We start from the raw sequence: 17,492 nt of genomic DNA on the forward strand, positions 1-17,492 counted from the left end.
TCCAATCTTTTAATAGTTTATTTTTTATTTTTTACTATTTTTATTATTTTTTAATTAATTTATTTATGCCAAAAAAGAGTTTCGCATGCATGCAAGCCCTCTTCGATGAAATAAAGTTCAACTTAAAATTCATCACCAGGATGCCCGTTTTGTGATGATTAGGCATTTTTTTATTTTTCATTTCATATCCCTGTCGTGCAAAGCCTCAATGCACTAACAAACCTTTCTGAAATGGCAATATGTACCTGATAAGGTTTTCTCTCATCAACAACGAATGTTTGGAAACACTAATTAAAAATGGAATCACTGTTATTTGTCTAATCCATAGATAAGTAGAACATTAATAATCGATGATCAATGGCAATCCTGTAAAACAATTTTATACCCTCAGACAATAATTGCTCCCATTCTACAGCTGCTGAAAGTCCTTAGCGTCCCAATGACATATATTCCAACTCAACCACCATTGTACAAGCAAACATGTGTGAGAAAAAGCATTGGTTATAAGACATCTCAGCGAGATTTTCCATCATGGCATGAAGAACCAAGATCATCTTCTTGCGTCCTTTCACAAGATTTATAATTCTATCCAGCCTCACTTTTGGGCTTGAGAGAGACGTACACCCTTGCACCACAAATTAGCCTCCGGACTTGAGAGTGTTACTGAGCCTGCACCAATGAACATTACTTCCCGCTAAGCTTCAGCATGTCATGAAATTTCCATCTTGTTTCTAAATCAACTTTCACTAGAGCATCCCTATGTGGAAAAAAATAACCATATCTACTTAACACCCTGGAAGAGAATGTGCTTTGGTGAATGTTTGAAGAGTTCAACCATCAAATCATCAGAAGGGATAAAGATCTACGACTTGCACACTTGGAAAATCCAAACAGATAGATAAGATGGAAGAAGAATGCTGGATAAAAAATTAAATGTTATATGGAGTTTGTTGAGATCAATCATCTATGGAATAAATACCGATTCATGTAACTTGCCATATAGTTTTTCACCACAAGTTGCAAAACATGAATATCAACATACAGCAATGTTTGTTACTGCACTTGATCTATTCTACTTTGCCATCTGCATATTATTCTTGTGCACTAATTTCTTCACCTTCTACACAAAAACTAATGAAGTTCAAAACCACTGCACTCGTTCTGAGAAGGTAGTTTTATGGTCAGCACATAGTTAAGGACAGAGTGGAAGCCAGATAAAACATAATGAATATGAAAATCCAAGTATTCCACGAAAAGCTAAATCAGATAAGGTTGTTCTGTCATACTAAGGCCATAACAAGCCGACTATGTCTTAGATCTTCTTGCTGGACCATGTTAGCCACCATTAAATTGTCATAAAGGTTGCATCTGCTAAGCAGAAAGCATGGCCGGTATCATTGAATAAAACTAGTCAGGCTCGTCTATGAAAGTTTACCTTTTGATTCTTTTCAAGAATCTATAGCACTTAGTTTCTCTTTACTAGTGATGTGAATTTTGATTTCTTCAATCATATTTTCTAGAACAGGAAACAAATTACCAGATCACAGAGAGGCATAGCTTAAGTGAGCAAACGCTATCATCTCTTCATTATTTAGATGAAAACTGAAATGGTCAATTAAGCTTACCAATCTAAGCCCTCAAATAGCCCTTCTCCTTTTATAGCTGAAGTTTTAAAGATGGCCCACTGCCGGTTTTTTATCTTATGAAGTTCCAGGGATTCGGTTACTGCAGCATCATCAAGTGCGCCAGGGAGATCCTGCACAGGAAGACAAATAACTATACCACTGAGACAGATCAAGATGTTAAGATTTTCTGCAAGTGAATGACATGCGACATGAGCAACCAACATGGGCAATAAGGTAGGCCATGACCAAATAGCTAGAAGACCTAGAGGCATTTTATCCTTATTACCAACAATAAATAAGCCATGGTTAAAAAAAAATATAGAATAGCAGCCTTGAACAACTTATAATATAAAGTATGAACACGGCAAGCAAAGAAAGCAAAACATCAAGTATATCAGAGGTGTAAAAACTTGCCAGAGAAAGAGCAGCTTACTGCATTCACAAGAGACAGCAAGATGAAATATTGACTCGGATACTGAAGGAACATCCACTCGGCCAAGCAACAAAAAAAATAGAGGAAAAAAAAAATTGGAGCAGACAACCAGCCACCAAGAAAGATATCACGCTCATATGAGATAACTGCTTATAAAGGATGCACAAAATAGAAAGTTAAATATAGATTTCAGAAAAGAGACAGCCATGATGATGATGACAAGATATTTACATTGATTTCCTACCAACATTTCCAGTTTCAGTTGAAACCTAATCTGTTTTGGCCGAAACTAAATCAAAATTAACACCTGATTTTGAGTTTCAGTCAATTTCAGTAGTTTCGGTCAGTATCAGCGCAAAATTGGCCAATTTCAGTGGTTTCAGCTGAAACATGCCCAAACCCGCCATAGATGCTTTTTGTACGTTTTATTTTATGTTTACAATGATATCAAGGTCTCTATTTATTTTAAGTACACAGGCTGTAAGTATCAATTTAACGGTTTTTCTGTCTCTTTCTTTAGTTAGAAGAGATAGATAATAAAATTAAACCTTCATAGGCAAAGAATTTTTTGGTAAACACTTATTGCAATACTTTATAGTGTGAACAACTAGACAGAAGACATTCTACAAATGCATGCAATTTACTAAATAGCGACAAACTCAAGAATATGAGAAAAATGCACAAACTCACTATACATGTGAGTTTAACGATGAATTTGGGAATTGAAGCTTAAAGAGTGACTAACACACACATAAACATAAGCTATCTACACATACATACATGCTTACATAATCACATGACTAGATATCCATGTACTTAATTTTACTCATATGCAATATTAACTTCAGCCTAAAATTATACATACAACTCCAATAAAGAACCAATTTAACACAAAATATTCTAAATTGTTGTATAAAAATTTTCATGGTTTCATTCATTTTTCTTTTTTGAATGTTTTTCTAGATCTTTTTTCACCGGATCTTAAAACTTGGAGTGAGACTCTAAAAATCATCGAAACTACTAATAGTGAAACTTCACACACCTAGATAAAACTGGTACCAAAATCGAGTTTTCAAACGTCAGTACAAACTGGACTTGAGCAAATCTAGCTCGACTCACCTGGCCCTACTCGATCTGTGCCCTGCCTGGGTTCGGCCTGGTTTCTTAGGCCCGATGGAATATTAGGCTGGAATTGGAATTGGCTTTTCTTAACCTATCTTGATCCATCCTGATATACCTGCACAATATAAAGTTTATATTTTATACACTATATTCATACTACAAGTCAAAACCTATATATTAGATTAGACAGTTTTTTTTTAAAGAATGATTTTGAGTTAAAACATATAAGTAAAAGCTGATGGGAGAATCCCACAGCCTAAACCTTTCCCATCTTCTATAGCTGCAGCCACCATCCTACCCAATTTCTCCTTCGACAATAGCAGCATCACAACCACCTGGTGGTTTTAGTACGTTTTCTTCCCTCCCCCTTGCTCACTCCCTTCACCCCTCCTCCCTTGCTCTACCCCTCCTCCCTACCTCTCGTTGTTGAAGTTAAGCCAGCTCCACCATCTCCTTGACCTCATCTTCCTCTCTGTCTCTCTCATGCGCTTGTACCCCCAAGCCCTCCTCCATGTCTCTTTTCCTCACTGCTACCACCTTATCCATGATCACTGCCTCCATCTGTTAGATGTATGCCCTAGAAGCCAATTTGGCTGACACATTGTTGATTCTAGGGACATAATTTTGTACTTGACTGTTTATTATTGAATAAATAAAAGGCATCTTTTTCATTCATATTATTTATGTGTCTATGAATCGTCCAAGAAATTAATAAGATGATACATATTATCAAGAGTTGAGAATTTGAGCCATGTATCATTGGTGATTAATTTCTAAATGCTCCTGATCAATGGATCATCACGAAGACGGTGATCGATCCGATCAGTGCACAGATCACTTTCCTTCTGGATGGACGAGACTTGAGTCCACAGTGTAGGGACACTGAAGTGATAGTGCAGGTGCTTGTTAGAGAACAAGGGTACTGAGCGTGACCAAGACAAGAAGTCACTTGGATGTCTATCCACTCGTCAGTGACTTGCTTGATGTTGCAGTAGTGTGACTGGTCCTTTGACCTGCGGTGCTTCGGCTACTCACAGTGAGGTTATTGTAGTTTGACTGCACACATACATGGTCTCTAGCCATATGGGTCCATGCAGTGTAGATTGGCTGCAGTAAGTTCACTGTAGGAGTAGGGTATGCACCTATAAGGAATCTATCGACCTTGATAGAAGAGGAGTGATCCTATGTGATTTGTTAGACTGAGTTCTAAGACCTTGGCCAGGGCAGTAATATAAAGTGGAAAAAGAGTTTTCCACTATCAAACTCAAGTCGAATAAATCTTGACATATGACAGACGATGGAATTTGACGAGTTGTCCATGACCTCCGTCCTGTAGGGATCCACGATAGTAGGACTGTATCACACGTTAACTGCACCTAGAGGTTCATCTTTCTATTCTACTGGGTAGCCACTACATGCTGCTAGGTGTCACTGGTGGATGGTGGGACTCATAGGGATTATCTTGATGATCGATAAACCCTAATGAGTTGAGTTGGAATCGTTCCAACCCATTGAAAGGAGTTTTCAATGATATTGTGATAGAGATCATAATATATCTCACTACCAGTCAGAGTAGAACCTATGGGGTCACACACACTAGAAGTATTGACCGATCCGATGGTTGAAAAGTGATTATGAATCACAAGTAATCAATTTGATTGATAAGAAGTTGAAGAAGGAACAAAGGAAATTAATTAATTGGACTTAAAACAAGAGTCCTACTTCGGGTAGGATTCCTAGAGTCCTAATTGGATTAGGACTGGGAATCCTAGTTGGAGTAGGACTGGGATTCCTACTTGGAATAGGATTCCTGCAATCCTAATGAGATTAGGAGTTTTGAATCAAAATTGGATTCCTACTTGGAGTAGGATTCCTAGAGTCCTAATCAGATTAGGACTTCGGATTCAAATAGAGTCCTAATTGGATTAGGACTAAAATTAAATATGTCCTAATTTGGATTAGGGTTTCTTAAGTCACAATTAATTATTAATCTAATGAATCAATAAGACTCCTAATTGGACTAGGATTGAAGAGTTCAATTGAGTCAAAATTGATTTAAGTTCTAATTGGATTAGGACTTACCTAGATTGGATCCTAATTGGTTCACCCTTGGGCTAAGCCTAATTGGATTAGGGCTTGACCACATTAGGGCATTTCAAACCCTACTTAATGTGGATTAGGGTTAACCATGAGGAGGGGAATATGCCCCTCCCTTTTCCATGTGGAGAAGGGAGAAGAGAAAGGCAAGTTGTCATGGAGCTCCTAAATGTTAGGAGCTCCACTCCTTTTAAAAGGAGGACTAGGGCCGGCCCCCAAGTGAGAACCCCTCTCTTCCTCCTCCAAGTCGTGGCCATCCCTCATCCTCCCTTGTTTCAGCCGCAAGCAAGAGAGAAGGCAAAAGAAAGGGTGGCGGCCTCCTTCCCCTCTCTTCCTCCATCCAACGCAAGGAGATAGAAAGAAGGCTGCAGGGGCTTGGATCTTCTTCCTCTTCTTCATCCTTCTTCTTCCTCCTCTCAAGCACAATCAAGGGTTGATTGAAAGAGAGGAAATCAGCCATCAAAAGAAGTCTTTGCAAGGGAGCTAGCACCCCGGGAAGACAAGAGAGCTTTGATCGGATCACTGCTTCGTGTGGATACCCGTAGAGGCCGGGCACTTGAACGGCTTCAAGCGAACCTTCATCCTAGACCACGAACTTCAGTTTGCGGTGATCATCTACCCGCACAAGGTGAAGATCTGATCTTCTAAATGCATTTAAAAGTTTTAATTCTTATCTAATTACGAAAGGTCTCGAAACAACGTTCATGCGATGAACGTTGATCCCGCACATGCCCCCTTTCCGCTGCCATCTGATTTTTGTTTTGAAATATCAGCGGCATGGGCGGGTTTCCAACAGTGGTATCAGAGCCTAGGCTTCGTAGATTAAGGTAAGAATTAAATATCTAAAGGCTTATTAGATCTGAAAATTGAATGATCATGCATGCTGAAAATTTCTGCATGCAGATTTTTCAGGGGTGCTGATTTTTGCATGCTGATTTTTATGTGATAAAATGATAATTCTAATTGCGTTGTTAATGAGATTACAAAGTTTAGAATCATGATTAGCATGATCAGCAACCTATGTCATGACATAATCAGTTAGTTTTCAGATCTGAAAATTATAATTGTTGCATATGGTGATGATCATAGGATTCAAACCCTTTTGGTATCAAATGTAATGACCTGCGATGTGATCTGCGATGTCATGTAATTTTTCAGATGCTTGCATGCATCTTATTTGATGTTTTGAGAGGCCTGCGTGCCTCCTAAAAGGAGATGTAATTTATTTTTATTTTTATTTTACATCTGGTTGTATTTCTGTGATGTGATGTACGTCAACGATCAAGTCGAAGATGATGCATGAGATGAACAGGGGTCTAAGCGGTTGATGGCGATTGGATCAAGAGTTGATCAAGGATCGGATCAAGGAGGCTTGGAACCAATTCAAGAGTTGAAGACCAGTTGATCGATTGACGTGCATGTGTTTGTAATACGACCTAACTAGAATCCATGATCATCACCTATTTAAAGTTTAGCTTTAATTATTGCTGCGATTATAACTGCCTGCAATGTGCCGTTTGCATGTGATGTGAATGTGAGTCGGATAGATAGGTTTACATGTGATGTAGCAAACCCAATTGAGACCTAAATCAAAACCTCCTCAATCAAGTCGAGAGTGAACCGACATGAGCAAGTCATATTAGATTAATTGATCTAATTGGTGTCTAGGAAAGCATGAAAGGTGGTTACTTAATTAGGACCTTACTCTCTGAGTAAGGGGAGCCTCCCACCTGCTTACCTGGCCAATTGTTCGATTACCTCTTATGAAGAGCTCAAGTTGCAAACACTAAGACCTGATTAACCAATATTAAGTCAATAGGTCTTCCACTGTAGTAGAGCTGCTAAGGCCTTTCTGATGTTGATTTGTCTCGGCTGGACACAGTGGTCAAGTTGCATCGGGGGGCTGGACCTCTCTATAGACATGAGATGTTGTAGGATAAAGGTGGGGTTGGGCACCAATAACTGTTAGGTGAGGACCCAATGACGACTTTATTCCTACGGTTATACGGTGGGTCTGACTTAACTAAGCGATGGGACCAATAACTGTTAGGTGAGGTTTTCATGGCTTAGAGACCAAGTTGCACTGCAACATGCTTGAGAAGCATTGTACAAGAGTTGTACATTCATCAATCTATGTGTCACCAATAACTGTTAGGTGAGGTGGCATGTAAATTGGTGGGACCGCAGTACCTACTAGAAACCCTAGTCGTGTGGGATTTCCGTTTCCCTACCAGAGGAGTGTGAGGGATTCAAGAAAATAGTGGGAGTTACATTTATTCTAAAAGACCTTAGAACAGATTAGGATCAAGTACAAAAGTCTAACTAGAATCTTTACTCTCTGCAGATACAATGTCAGCTTCAAACCCTTTGACCCGTATTCTTGAGACCAATCGATTGACCGGAACCAATTACAAGGACTGGCTTAGGAATCTCAAAATTGTTTTGAGCTGTGAGAAAATAGGCTACATACTCGATTCAGATATCCCCACAATACCAGCACGTCCTACTGATATTCAGCGACAGATGCATCAAAAGTGGCTGGATGATGACATTAGAGTCAAATGCTATATGATGGCATCCATGTCTAATGAACTCCAATGCCAGCATGAGAATCTCAAGACTGCTAGGGACATACTAGCACACCTGCAAGAGTTGTATGGTGAGCAGAGTCGCACAGCTCGTTTTGAAGTGTCCAAGAGGCTCTTCAAGACAAAGATGCGCGAAGGGCAGTCTGTCCATGATCATGGTCTGACTATGATCAAGGACCTAGAGGAGCTTGAGAAGCTCGGAATGAACATGCACAAGGAATTGCAAGTGGATTTGATCCTACAGTCACTTCCTGATTCATTTGGTCAGTTTATAGTAAACTACCACATGAATAAGATTGAATGCACTAAGACTGAACTGATCAACATGTTGGTAACTGCTGAGGGAGCCTTGAAAAGTTCAAGGGGCAATGTCCTTGCTGCTGAGTTGACTTCTGGTTCCAAGAGAAAGTCTACTTGGAAGAAAAAGAAGCCTGCTAGGAAGCAGAAGAAAGACAAGAAGCCAAAGAAGGAAGTTCAAAAGAAAAAGGCTAACGACAAAGGAAAATGTTTCCACTGCAATGTCGAAGGCCACTGGAAGAGAAACTGTCCTTCATACCTCGAGAGCCTGAAGAATAAGAAAGGTGACACGCCTTCAGAAGGTATAAACTTGCTCATAATTGAAACTAATCTAACGGTTTCTTCTACTTCTAGTTGGGTTATAGATTCTGGTTCTAGTGCTCATTTGTGCACTACCATGCAGGGTCTAAAGGAAAGTAGAAGGCTGGCGGAAGGTGCAGTAACCCTTCGGGTTGGCAACGGGGCAAAAGTTGCTGCTGTGGCTGTGGGCACCTACCATCTGCGACTACCGTCTGGATTTAGTTTATTACTTAGAGACTGCTATTATGTACCTGCTGCTAGCAGAAATTTAATTTCTGTTTCATGTCTAGCACAGGAAGGTCATGTTTTTACTTTTGACAAAGACTGCTGTTCTATTTATTTAAGAAATAAAATAGTCGCACGTGGTTTCATGATCGACAGTCTCTATCATTTACATATGGATGTATCTGTGAATATTACCGAGCAAGAAGTGAGTGCCAAAGGATCCAAAAGATCTAGAGATGAGATAAACCAAAGATATTTGTGGCACCTCAGGCTTGGCCATATTGGAGAGGACAGAATGAACAAAATGGATAAAGATGGGCTTTTAGGCTCATTGACTTCCGAGTCATATCCAGTTTGCGAGTCCTGTCTTCAAGGAAAAATGGCTAAACTGCCCTTTGTAGGACATGGGGAGAGGACCACTGAAATACTTACCCTAGTACATACAGATGTATGTGGCCCATTCGATGTGCTAGCCAGGGGACGTTATTCTTACTTCATTACCTTTACCGATGATTATTCACGGTATGGATATGTGTATCTTATGAGACACAAGTCTGAATCTTTTGAAAAGTTCAAAGAGTTCAAGAATGAAGTAGAAAAACAAACCGGTAAACCTCTTAAGGCTCTTCGATCAGACCAAGGAGGAGAATACCTTAGTGGGAAATTCCGGGACTATCTCAAAGAAAACGGCATAGTCTCACAATGGACACCTCCGGGTACACCTCAACTCAACGGGATGTCAGAGAGGAGGAATCGGACCCTATTGGATATGGTCAGGTCCATGATGAGCTTCACTGATTTACCTATGTTTCTTTGGGAAGATGCCTTACTCACAGTGATTTATTTATTGAATAGAGTTCCCTCTAAATCCGTTCCTACCACACCGTATGAGATATGGCATGGTAAGAAACCAAGTCTGGGTCATCTCAAGATTTGGGGATGTCCGGCCCACGTCAAGAGACTACAAGCGGACAAGTTAGAGGCTAGGACCATAAGTGCTCGTTTTATAGGATATCCTAAAGAGTCATTAGGATACAATTTTTACGTCTCAGAGGATCACAATGTGTTTGTGAGCCGTCATGCCATCTTCTTGGAAAATTAGTTTATCCTTGATAGAGGCAGTGGGAGGAAAATTGAGCTTGAAGAGAAAGTCTCTGAAAAGCAACGAGTCATGGATCCTATCGAACCCATTCATACAGAGCCAGTACACGATGTCCCTCGACCACCTCGTAGATCTAGTAGGGTCTCCCATCCTCCCGATAGATACTTAGGTATACTAGAAGAGGATACCGAGGAAATGTTCCTAGTGGGAGATAGGGATCATACACAAGATCCCAAAACCTACGATGAGGCGATATCTGATATCGATTCCGAGAAATGGCTGGAAGCCATGAAGTCAGAGTTAGACTCCATGCATTCCAACCAAGTATGGACCTTAGTAGATCCACCAGAAGGTATTGTACCTATTGGATGTAAATGGATCTACAAAAGGAAAATAGGTTCGGATGGAGAGGTAGAGACCTATAAGGCAAGGCTTGTGGCGAAAGGGTATAGTCAGCGCGAAGGCATTGACTATCAGGAGACCTTTTCACCTGTAGCCATGCTGAAATCCATCCGAACACTGCTTGCCATTGCAGCATTTCATGATTATGAAATCTGGCAGATGGATGTGAAAACTGCTTTCCTGAATGGATATCTTAATGAAGACATCTATATGGAACAGCCTTTGGGTTTCACTTCCAGTGATGGAGATCACAAGGTCTGCAAGCTGCAAAGGTCCATCTATGGACTAAAGCAAGCATCTCGGAGTTGGAACACTCGTTTCGATGACGCAATCAAAATGTTTGATTTCATCAAAAATGAAGAGGAACCGTGTGTTTACAAAAGGGTTAGTGGGAGCGCTGTCGTATTTCTCGTACTGTACGTAGATGACATTCTCCTGATTGGGAATGATATTCCCATGCTAACCTCGGTCAAGGTCTGGTTGTCAAAAGAATTCTCCATGAAAGACCTTGGGGAAGCATCCTATATTTTGGGAATAAAGGTCTATAGAGATAGATCTAAAAGGATGCTTGGCCTTTCACAGAAGATGTACATAGAGGAGGTGCTGAAGAGGTTCAGCATGGAAAACTCCAAGAGGGGTCTCTTACCCCTTAGGCATGGAATTCATCTCTCCAAGAAGATGTGCCCCAACACATCTGAAGAGATTCAACGCATGAGCAAGATTCCCTATGCATCGGCAATAGGAAGCCTCATGTATGCCATGCTGCGTACACGACCTGATATAGCTCTTGCTGTGAGTGTCACAAGCAGATATCAGTCGAATCCAGGTGAAGAACACTGGACAGCTGTGAAGAATATTCTTAAGTACTTGAGAAGAACTAAAGATTTATTCTTGGTTTTTGGAGGATCATCGGAGTTAAAGGTAGAAGGGTACACAGATTCAGACTTCATGACTGATGTCGATGACTGGAAGTCATCTGGATATGTGTTCTTGTGCAATGGTGGTACGGTAAATTGGAAGAGTTCTAAACAACCGATCATTGCTGATTCTACTATGGAAGCTGAATACATCGCCGCCTCTGAAGCTGCTAAGGAAGGCTTCTGGTTTAAGAAATTCATTGCAGAGTTGGACGTGATGACATCAGATGCCATAACACTCTACTGCGATAATAATGGCGCCATAGCCCTTGCTAAGGAGCCAAGGTCTCATCAGAAGTCTAAGCATATAGAGCGGCGCTTCCATCTCATACGCGACTATGTTGAGAAGAAATATGTAAAGGTGCAGAGAGTAGACTCCGCGGATAACGTGGCGGACCCGTTCACTAAGCAGCTGAGTCAGCAAAAGACTGAAGCCCACCTTGAGAAGATGGGCCTAAGATATATGACCAATTGGCTTTAGTGCAAGTGGGAGATTGTTAGATGTATGCCCTAGAAGCCAATTTGGCTGACACATTGTTGATTCTAGGGACATAATTTTGTACTTGACTGTTTATTATTGAATAAATAAAAGGCATCTTTTTCATTCATATTATTTATGTGTCTATGAATCGTCCAAGAAATTAATAAGATGATGATACATATTCTCAAGAGTTAAGAATTTGAGCCATGTATCATTGGTGATTAATTTCTAAATGCTCCTGATCAATGGATCATCACGAGGACGGTGATCGATCCGATCAGTGCACAGATCACTTTCCTTCTGGATGGACGAGACTTGAGTCCACAGTGTAGGGACACTGAAGTGATAGTGCAGGTGTTTGTTAGAGAACAAGGGTACTGAGCGTGACCAAGACAAGAAGTCACTTGGATGTCTATCCACTCGTCAGTGACTTGCTTGATGTTGCAGTAGTGTGACTGGTCCTTTGACCTGCGGTGCTTCGGCTACTCACAGTGAGGTTATTGTAGTTTGACTGCACACATACATGGTCTCTAGCCATATGGGTCCATGCAGTGTAGATTGGCTGCAGTAAGTTCACTGTAGGAGTAGGGTATGCACCTATAAGGAATCTATCGACCTTGATAGAAGAGGAGTGATCCTATGTGATTTGTTAGACTGAGTTCTAAGACCTTGGCCAGGGCAGTAATATAAAGTGGGAAAAGAATTTTCCACTATCGAACTCAAGTCGAATAAATCTTGACATATGACAGACGATGGGGTTTGACGAATTGTCCATGACCTCCGTCCTGTAGGGATCCACGATAGTAGGACTGTATCACACGTTAACTGCACCTAGAGGTTCATCTTTCTATTCTACTGGGTAGCCACTACATGCTGCTAGGTGTCACTGGTGGATGGTGGGACTCATAAGGATTATCTTGATGATCGATAAACCCTAATGAGTTGAGTTGGAATCGTTCAAACCCATTGAAAGGAGTTTTCAATGATATTGTGATAGAGATCATAATATATCTCACTACCAGTCAGAGTAGAACCTATGGGGTCACACACACTAGAAGTATTGACCGATCCGATGGTTGAAAAGTGATTATGAATCACAAGTAATCAATTTGATTGATAAGAAGTTGAAGAAGGAACAAAGGAAATTAATTAATTGGACTTAAAACAAGAGTCCTACTTCGGGTAGGATTCCTAGAGTCCTAATTGGATTAGGACTGGGAATCCTAGTTGGAGTAGGACTGGGATTCCTACTTGGAATAGGATTCCTGCAATCCTAATGAGATTAGGAGTTTTGAATCAAAATTGGATTCCTACTTGGAGTAGGATTCCTAGAGTCCTAATCAGATTAGGACTTCGGATTCAAATAGAGTCCTAATTGGATTAGGACTAAAATTAAATATGTCCTAATTTGGATTAGGGTTTCTTAAGTCACAATTAATTATTAATCTAATGAATCAATAAGACTCCTAATTGGACTAGGATTGAAGAGTTCAATTGAGTCAAAATTGATTTAAGTTCTAATTGGATTAGGACTTACCTAGATTGGATCCTAATTGGTTCACCCTTGGGCTAAGCCTAATTGGATTAGGGCTTGACCACATTGGGGCATTTCAAACCCTACTTAATGTGGATTAGGGTTAACCATGAGGAGGGGAATATGCCCCTCCCTTTTCCATGTGGAGAAGGGAGAAGAGAAAGGCAAGTTGTCATGGAGCTCCTAAATGTTAGGAGCTCCACTCCTTTTAAAAGGAGGACTAGGGCCGGCCCCCAAGTGAGAACCCCTCTCTTCCTCCTCCAAGCCGTGGCCATCCCTCATCCTCCCTTGTTTCAGCCGCAAGCAAGAGAGAAGGCAAAAGAAAGGGTGGCGGCCTCCTTCCCCTCTCTTCCTCCATCCAACGCAGGGAGATAGAAAGAAGGCTGCAGGGGCTTGGATCTTCTTCCTCTTCTTCATCCTTCTTCTTCCTCCTCTCAAGCACAATCAAGGGTTGATTGAAAGAGAGGAAATCAGCCATCAAAAGAAGCCTTTGCAAGGGAGCTAGCACCCCGGGAAGACAAGAGAGCTTTGATCGGATCACTGCTTCGTGTGGATACCCGTAGAGGCCGGGCACTTGAACGGCTTCAAGCGAACCTTCATCCTAGACCACGAACTTCAGTTTGCGGTGATCATCTACCCGCACAAGGTGAAGATCTGATCTTCTAAATGCATTTAAAAGTTTTAATTCTTATCTAATTACGAAAGGTCTCGAAACAACGTTCATGCGATGAACGTTGATCCCGCACATGCCCCCTTTCCGCTGCCATCTGATTTTTGTTTTGAAATATCAGCGGCATGGGCGGGTTCCCAACACCATCCCCCTCTCCCTGGATCATCATGGCCAGTGTGCCTTATGTGGTAGGTTCATGCCATGTCAAGTCAGGATATGCCCTGTCCTAAACAGCAGTTCAGGCTCGGGCTGAAACATTTAGGCCCAACGTTGGGCCATGTGTTGCTGACCCAAGATGGCCACGTCACCTAAAAACCCTGCCAAACTAAAATCCTGAAGATTTGGCCGAGGCCAATCTCGGCCAAGACCAACCAGAAGGCCAAATCCACTGCTTGGAGGTTTGCTCAAGCAGTGGCCAACCTCGCCAGCAGCCGGCTCAGCCCCGCGCAGGCCCTGCCCAGCACTTGCGCGAGGTTCTGCACCCACCACAGCAGCGCACGGCCAACCGCGCGCTCGCTCAGCAACAGCCGAGTGCGGACCCCCGCGCACGCCCACAGCAGCTCGCGGCCCTCCGTGCGCCCATGCAGCCTCAGGTGCGCGCGGCCAACCGCGCGCGCGCATCCCAGGCATGCGGCCCTCCACGCGCACAACAGTAGGCGCGCAGACCTGTGCGCGCCCACCAGCCAGCGTGCGGCCCCCCGCGCGCGCACCAGCAAACCGTGCGCGGCCCTCCGTGCGCGCCTGTTGAGGACCCATGCAAGCAACACCAAGAAAGCACCGAGCCAAGAGAGGACCATGTGCCAATCGATGGCCAAAGTGGCCGCGCCAACCAAAGAGGACATCAGGCCATGAAGAGGCCAACGGAGGGTCAAGCCAAGGCCAACCACTTTGCCAGAAAAAGCCTTAGCCAAGCCCCTTCATTTGGCCAAGCATGCCCATGGTCGGCCGAGACCATGCCCGAGCCGCACACACCGCACCCATGCATGCCAAGCCTCGGCCGAGCACGCCCAACCTCGGCCGAGCCAACTGCGCGCCCAAGCCTCGGCCGAGCATGCCCAGCCATGGCCGAGCCCACCGCATGCACAGCCCCGCCAGAGCCATGCCTCAGCTAGGTCCAGCCGCGGTCAGCCAGCATGCTACAGTGCGGCGAGGTTCGGCTGCAAGAACTTTGCCAGCTACAGTGACCACGCCTGCTACAGTGCGACGAGGTTCTTGGGCAAGAACGTCGCCAGCTACAGTGACCGCGCACGGCCAGCCTGCAAGCCAGACTGCTACAGTGCGGCGAGGTTCGGCCAACCCGCAAGCCAAACTGCTACAGTGCGGCGAGGTTCGGCCAGGCTGGCCGAACCTCGCCTGCCTAAGCCCGCGCGCGCCCAGCCCTGAGCGCAACAGCGCCCGCACGCCCAGGCCCACGCACGCCCAGCGCCCTCGCGCGCCTGCCCGCTTGCCCGCACCCGCACGCGCGATTGCGCGTGCCAGCCAGCCTGCAGCGCGCCCCAGCCCCAGTCCCACTCGGACTGGGACTCTGCCAGCCCGGACACGCGACCCGGTCAACTGGGACACGCATCCCGCGCGCCCAGTCCCAGTCCCTCCCGGACTGGGACTCTTCTAGCCCCAACCGGGACATGCATCCCGTGCGCCCAGTATGTGGGATCCGTGCAGATCCAGCCATCCATTGCCCACCCTTCAACGACCAAGGATCAATGTCAAACCAGCTGCGGGAGGACCTCTTCGTGGGTGATTTTGAGCCATAGATATCATGCCAATCAACGGTGGAAAGGCCTTGGATCCATGAGAAGACAATATGTCATGTTTATCAAAAGAGGGTTACTTAGTTTTGTCTAGGGCTTAGCCAATAAATAAGGTTGTGAGGGGCCATTGTAGGGAATCCAATGATCTATGAGTTGAGTCTTGTTTCTCTTGTGAGAGAGTCGGTCGTAAGGCTTGAGCTATTGGGGGTTAGGCCTTCAATAGATTTAGGTCCTTAGATCTTCTGTTCTAGGACTTGGGCTAGTGGTTGATAAATCAATCTCCACTAGATTGGTCTAGAAAGGGATCCTTTTGATCCTTTGCTAGATTTCTTTTGCTTTTCGTTGTTCTTGTTATTTGCTTTTGATTGTCGTCATTTGTTCTTCAATTGGAGTGGAATTAAATTCAGTTTGCTTTCATTGTTGATCTCCTTTTGAGTTATTCCACCGGCGTTACCTACAATCAGTCCATCATCAGCATATTTTGAAGCCGCACGCAAGGCGCGCGAGGGAAAAGGGCTTGGTGAGGGGTTCTAGGCCGCACCCCCATCAAATTGGTGCTTTCATTAAGATATATATTCTTCAAGGAGGTAACATTCTCATCTGCAGAAAATTCCAGATCTGATTTTTGGTGTTTGGGGGAATAGATTTGTGGAGCATATTAGGATCTGGAGTTGTTTTAAAAATTCTGCAACCACATGTCCTTGATCTGAAATTCTGCAATACATATATCTTGATCTTTAAGGATCCTGCAGAAATTTTCGGATCTGAATTGGAGTGTTGGGAGATTGGATTTGGGTGTTAAATATATTTGATCCATTGCTGTTTTAACTTTCTGAAACCCATATTGGTTGATCCGAGGGTGATTAAAAATTCTGCAGCCCATATATCTTAATCTGAAGTTCATAAAAATTCTGCATCTTATATTGGGCTTGAACTTGTATTCGATTGGGAGATTTAATTTTCTGTTTTTCATCCTTGTGAAACCCCTGTCGGAGGCTGATTGAGTGGTGTACAAATCAGGTAGGTTGGTTCATCCTTTGGGTGACAACCGCAGGAGGTTTGGGGACTGGTTTGAGAAGTTTCTGTGTTGCAGAAAAATTCTGCAACAAGGTGTTTGTTTAGGTTGATACGGCCAGGGTTTTCCTGAAGCTTTAATTCTGATTTTTTGTGGAGAGTTTCTGAGGTTATTTGTTACTGTCATAGGTCTCTTTGGGGGGTGAATTGATTCTGTTTTGAAGGTGAAACTGGCTGCTGAAGTTTGTGGACTGCCGCAGAAATTTTCTGCAGTCCAGAAATTTTTGTGCAACAAGTTTTTTGGGGTTTATTGAGTTCTGATTTTTGGGAGTTAGAAGGGCTGTTGTCTCATGCTTTTAGAATTCTAAATCAGAGGGTTAAAAGGAGATGGAGTACCCCGAAATAACAATCAGGATAGGAGGTTGAAGGCCCTAGAAGTTAGTTCAGCCAACCTAAACCGGGCATTGGAAAACTTGTCAAATACAATGGCAATGAGCATGGCTGAAATAAGGAGAGAAAGAAGGGAGAAGATGGAGAGATTAGAAAAGAGAATAGGTGGATGGGAAAGAGAGAAGGAACAAAAGAGAACTTATGGAGAAATGCCTAGGTCACATGCCTCTCGGCAAGACCGAGTATGGTATGAAAGCGAGAGTGATGATGATGATGACCTGAGGCATAACATGAGGCAAAACATAAGAAAAAATATGAGGGAGAACATGAGCCGAAGAAGTGTTGTAGAGAGGAGAAAAGGAGGAAGACTAGAAGGCCAAGGAGTTGTGGTAAAAAGATGGTATGCAGATGATGAGACGGAGTCCGAAGAGGAGCCTTTCCGTGCTCGAAGGCTTGAAGGCCGGAGAGAACACATGGATAGGAGGAGGCGGCTGATTGGTGATTCTATGATGAGAGTGCTACTAGGGATGTACGGCTTCAAGAG

At 43.2% G+C, this 17,492-nt stretch overlaps 1 protein-coding gene across 3 annotated transcripts in view; it reads right to left on the reverse strand.

The window, feature by feature from the left end:
• Positions 1 to 291: 291 nt before the first annotated feature.
• LOC103701705 (ADP-ribosylation factor 1) overlaps positions 292 to 17,492 on the reverse strand; it is a 41,045-nt gene continuing 23,844 nt past the window's right edge. Inside the window, exons 7-8 of one of the 3 annotated variants that reach the window (XM_008783869.5) lie at positions 1,626 to 1,756; positions 292 to 669 (exon numbers count right to left, since the gene is read on the reverse strand). In XM_008783869.5, coding sequence (XP_008782091.1) covers positions 639 to 669; positions 1,626 to 1,756 — 162 coding nt within the window. In that variant the 3' untranslated portion in view covers positions 292 to 638. Of the gene's footprint in view, positions 758 to 1,621; positions 1,757 to 17,492 lie in introns of those variants that run through there. The other 2 variants (XM_039128964.2, XM_088716177.1) reach the window with 2 other exon arrangements.

The sequence above is a fragment of the Phoenix dactylifera genome, chromosome 2, assembly GCF_051530095.1.
Source record: "Phoenix dactylifera cultivar Ajwa chromosome 2, Ajwa_hap1_PhDact_Kaust_v1.1, whole genome shotgun sequence".
Lineage (NCBI taxonomy): Eukaryota > Viridiplantae > Streptophyta > Magnoliopsida > Arecales > Arecaceae > Phoenix > Phoenix dactylifera.